General features: G+C 55.5%; 1 protein-coding gene across 1 annotated transcript; it reads left to right on the top strand.

Annotated features, from left to right (window-relative positions):
• Positions 1-364: 364 nt before the first annotated feature.
• LOC124659174 (chitinase CLP-like) lies at positions 365-1,642 on the top strand. The gene has a single exon (XM_047197110.1). It carries the CDS (start codon positions 365-367, stop codon positions 1,640-1,642), a length of 1,278 nt encoding a protein of 425 aa, XP_047053066.1.
• Positions 1,643-5,135: the final 3,493 nt, after the last annotated feature.

Consider the following 5,135-nt stretch of genomic DNA (forward strand, 5'->3'; position numbering starts at 1 on the left):
CATCATAAGTTTAAGTGTTGTTTCGAACTTTTTCTAGCGTAGAAGCACATATTGACACTTGAGCCATGCATGTTACCTCATGGCTCATCAAGTTAATGTTACCATGTGGCATGTGATCACCAGAGGTGCCATAATTATTCACTAGCGCCGGCCTGGGCTGCAACGAGAATCCCGGCACTCTGATCGGGTCTCCTCTCCCAGTGAAAACTTAAAAAAGAGCAAGCCGGCCATCCAATACCAGCCTCCAGCAAACATTATCTCGCGTATATAACCGTATATAACTACCAGTAGCAATGTCACTGTCACCCCGATCGTACGTACGCAAAGCCAATTTATCGATCAGAGCGGCACTGGCCGGTCGAGAATGTCGAAACCTAGACCTCTCCTCCTCGCCACTGCTGTCTCGACGCTCTGCATACTGGCGTCGACGGCGGCCGGCGACGGTGGGAAGCCGTTGGTCACGGCCATCACCAAGGATGCGGCCACCTTCCTCTACAGCGCCCCCGTCATAAGGAACGGACAGCCGAGCCACCAGCTCGTCCTCGACCTCTCCGGCCCGATCATCTGGTCCACCTGCGCAACTGACCACCGCACGCTGGAGTGCAACAGCGTCGCCTGCATGCGCGCGCACCGCTTCCACCCGCCCGGCTGCCCGCACACCGGCTACGGCAAGCCCGACGACGACAACCCCTACCGCTGCAAGTGCACGGCGCACCCGCACAACCCCGTCTGCGGCGCCACCGTCTCGGGGGACGTGACGCGCACCGCGCTCTCCGCCAACGCCACCGACGGCAGGAACCCGCTGCGCCCGGTGTCGTTCGTCGCCGTCACGTCCTGCGCGGCGGAATCCCTCCTCGCGAAGTTGCCGGCGGGCGCGGTCGGCGTCGCCGGGCTGGCGCGCTCCGGCCTGTCATTCCCGGCGCAGGTCGCCGGCACGCAGAAGGTGGCGAAAACGTTCGCGCTCTGCCTCCCGAGATCCGGCACCGGCGTGGCCATCTTCGGCGGGGGCCCGCTCTTCCTCATCCCGGCGGACCGGCCGGCCATCACGGATATGCTGGCCGGCGTCACGCCGCTCCGCGCGTACAGGGGGTCACCCGGCTACTTCATCTCGGCCAACAAGGGCATCGCTGTGAACCAGGCGAAGGTTCCCCTCCCCGACCACGCGTCGCTCACCATTGGGTTCTCCTCCACGATCCGGTACACGGAGCTCCGCCGCGACGTGTACCGTCCGTTCATCAAGGCGTTCGACCAGGCCATGGGCCAAAGCGCCAGGGTCACCCCGCCAGCTGCGGCGGCGTCGTTCGAGCTGTGCTACGACTCGTCCAAGCTTTCGTCGACGCGGCTCGGCTACTTCGTGCCGCAGGTCGACCTGATGCTGGACGGCGGGAAGAACTGGACGGTGTTCGGCGGCAACTCCATGGCGCAGGTGGACCGCCACACGGCGTGCTTCGCGTTCGTGGAGATGAAGGAGGGCAAGACGGGGTACGGTGGCCGCGCGGCGCCGCCGGTGGTGATCGGAGGGTTCCAGATGGAGGACAACTTGGTGGTGTTCGACGAGGAGAAGCAGCAGCTCGGCTTCAGCGGATTGCTCACTGGCAGGGGGTTCTCGTGCAGTAACTTCAATTTCACCATGCCTGCCTAGTGCCATAATTACTTCTCTGTCAGCTTGAGCTGATTGAAGGATTTTTTTTGTCAAAAGTAGTTCAGATATGGATCTGCAAGTCGAAAATGATACTTACTTCGTTCACGAGCTTTCTTACAATGTTGGTAGTGCTTTGGTGCAGCTTTCTCCGTGTAGGGGATGGTCGAGGAGAGCCCGACCGCGAGCCCGTTGCCGTGCAGCTGCACCTGCTGTGCTGGCTGCATTTGGCCGAGCCGCTGGCTGGCTGCCGCCCCGTCGCCTCATCAAGGCTCCTCTTTCTGCGCTAAGTTCATTTCGGCCCAACTCCATTCAGCACACCACCGGCCGGCAACTCGATCCACTCGTGACGAGAAGTGGAGGCGAAGCGGCTTCCGCGGTGTCGCGTGGTGCCAGCCTGTTTCCAGCGAGCGACACGTACGTCGTACGGCATGCCAAGGTAATTAATTGGAAAAAGTCTATTCTATACCTAATAATAAAGGAGCTAAGGTTTCTGCCAAAATTTTCGTCCAACATTTTTTTGGACCGTTTTACCCTCCCACCAGAATACATATTACGCACTAATGCCAACCTACCGATTCGTATGATGCTGAGGTAAAAATCGGTTCGGCTCGCGATTCTTCCCCAGGGCCTGGTGCTCGCGATTCTTCCCCAGGGCCTGGTCCTCCTCCGGCCGAAATCCTGGATTTGGCGCGCGGTGGCGGGTGGTCTGGTACACCGGCGGCGGCGGTCGGGGTCGGGGCTCCGCGCGTGTAGTAGGGGCTGGGCGAAGGGCTTGAGGATTAAGGAAAGGGGGAGGAGCACGACGACAAGGAGGAGGGCGAGGGGCCTCACGGATATCATCCGCTTCTCCACCTCGATCTGCGGCTGGCCGGTCTAGGCACCCATCCGCTCCGTATCCTCTTCTCCCCGTTGGGTTCCCTGAGAAGTTCATCCTCGACCTGACCCGGTTCGCCCGCCGTACAAAAGGCCGGGACAGCAAACAGAAACAGCACGCCGTCCAGACCCGGTCCGCCGTGTAGAGAAGAGGATGAGTGGTTACTCGTCGCGCGGGGAGGCACAGTAGTGGAGCAACCGCGCCGGAGAGCAGCGCCGGTTCGGACAGCGGGCAGCGACAACAAGGAGGCGGCGCCCCTTTGACACCAGGGACGGACGGATGGACGGCGGACAGACGCGGCCTTGCGGGACCGAGCTCATCGATGGAAAATTCGGATGCACTTCGATGGGAAGGTTGCCGCCCGCACCCGGATTCGCCAGCAGCAGCACAGTGGCGCAGTCTCCGGCCACCACGACACCCCAGGTCGTCGGCGGCCGCCGCCACAGTGCCGCTTTGCCTCATTCTCGCTCCAGTACTTCGCCAGCGAGGTCACGTGATGTACCAGCTCTCTGAATGTATATTGCCGTAATGGGTTTGCTAGCAATGTTCAGATCAGCGTTCTAGGGGTTAAGAAAAATTTGAATATTCAGAACTGGAGCATTTTCTTTCCTTTCTTAATCTACAAATTCTTTCCTTCGCATTGGTGTTGGACCTTGACCGCGTGACACGAATTCGATGGCTTCACACTGTTCGAGTTTGCTTGCAAAGTTCAGATCTAAGCAGGATACACCATGGTGCATGTATACTCGCGTGATGGGTTTCTCTACTTTTCCTAACACGATCTACCTGCTACTGTATGTGTGTGCTTGAAAATATTGGTACACATCCAATAAAGCCCGAATGCTTGCATCTTTTTTGAGAAAATGCAGTGAAAATAACATAAAGATTAAATATAAGGTACTCTTAAAAAAAGTATTTCCCCTACTAAAACTTGTGTGGCCTAAAAAATATTTCATAAAATCAATTTGTAGCAAATGCATAGAGAATGGTTCAAGGCTCCACGTAACAAAGGTACATTCAAATCAAATTAATGGTGGATCTATAATAATGGTGAAACTATAATGCAAGATTGTTGCCGCTCACTCAATTTGTTATTGGCAAAGGGAAAGAACTCATGAACTTTTGCAAATGAGATTATTATCTTCACAGATTGAATATATTAGGTTTCAACGGAGTGCAGGTGTGGGCTACTCAAAGTCTCAAACGAGATACATCCCTCGACGTCGTCCTCTCGTTGCCATTGCGTCATGGTCACGCGAAGGAATATAAGCCGACATAAACAAAATTTACTAAATTTACATGTTCCCCGCTCCTGATACCCGTCATCAACATATAAATTTGAAGTTGAACCCAAATAGATTGCTTTTATTCCCATTGCAACGCATGGGCAAATTTCCTAGTTTAAACCTTAAACTTGTAGAGGTTCGGCGAATCAAACCCCGAACTCCCTAAACTATTTAATCCCGGTCTAAATTGAACCCTAGACCTGTTTGGCGGACCGGGAAAAATATAATCCTGGCCGGGAATGCATATTGTGTCACTGACAAAATGGACCCACCTGACAGATTCATCTCTTACCTAAGTCCATCTCTCTCCCGATCTCATAAAACAAGGGCCACGACTGTGCCGTTCATCATCGGGTCGGCGAAATCAGGGATGGGGAGGGGCAGGAGAGCACCGGCCCAGCACCGACCACCATCACAGCACCCCTGCCGCAGAGCTCTGGCTGCTTGGGCGGCTACCCGAGCCGAGCCCATGTCTGTTGCTGCTGCTCCTGCCGGGCAAAGTAAGCGCCGCCGCATGTAGGGGCGGAGGATGGCGTCAGCTCCACTCGCGAGCGTCTCCACGGGGCTAATTCGCGAAGCTTATTGGGGAATCGATTAGTGAGAGACCATCTGAAAAAAATGGGGAATCCGTTCGGCCCTGCACTGGCATCATCCGGGATGGTGAGTCTCAGGAGAGCATCGGCCTTGCACTGCACCCGTTTTCTCCGGTCGGAAGCGGCCGCACCGGCGCGAAGGAAGACCCAGCCGTAAGGGCGGACACAATCGCAGCGCCCGCGAGACGCAGAGTTCCTGCGAAATCACACGCTACGTCTCGGCGTGCACGCGCTGGCTATCCCAGGCCACTTGCGCAAAGCACCTGTGCTTCCCAGGTGAGTATCCAGAACAGCAGCAACAGCCAGTAGCACCTGGCCTCGCTCCAACCCTCGCGGCGGAGCTGGTTGACTTGGGAGAGAGATTGGAGGTGGAAGATGCATATGACATGTGGAGTATAAGTTTTTTATTTATTTTCTCGTGCAAAATACATCTAGGGTTCAATTTAGACCGGGATTAGATAGTTTAGGGTTCAATCGACAGGGATTTCAAGTTGAGGGTTTGATTTGTCGAAGCTCTACCAATTCAAGGTTTAGAATAGACTTTTTCCTAATTAATTAGGAAGGGGCATGCATCACCCACGCGCGGATGCATCCATTAAATGAATGATGATGAGGAGGATTTATTCCTGCACCTGGCGTCCGTGCGCGCGCGTGAGAAAAGGACTCAGCAGGCATGTCGACCGAACAAATCACGGTCAAAACGAGGTGCACGTCCAATCTATCCCATGGAATCCTACTAC

Source organism: Lolium rigidum, chromosome 6 (genome assembly GCF_022539505.1).
Source record: "Lolium rigidum isolate FL_2022 chromosome 6, APGP_CSIRO_Lrig_0.1, whole genome shotgun sequence".
In the NCBI taxonomy this organism is placed as follows: domain Eukaryota; kingdom Viridiplantae; phylum Streptophyta; class Magnoliopsida; order Poales; family Poaceae; genus Lolium; species Lolium rigidum.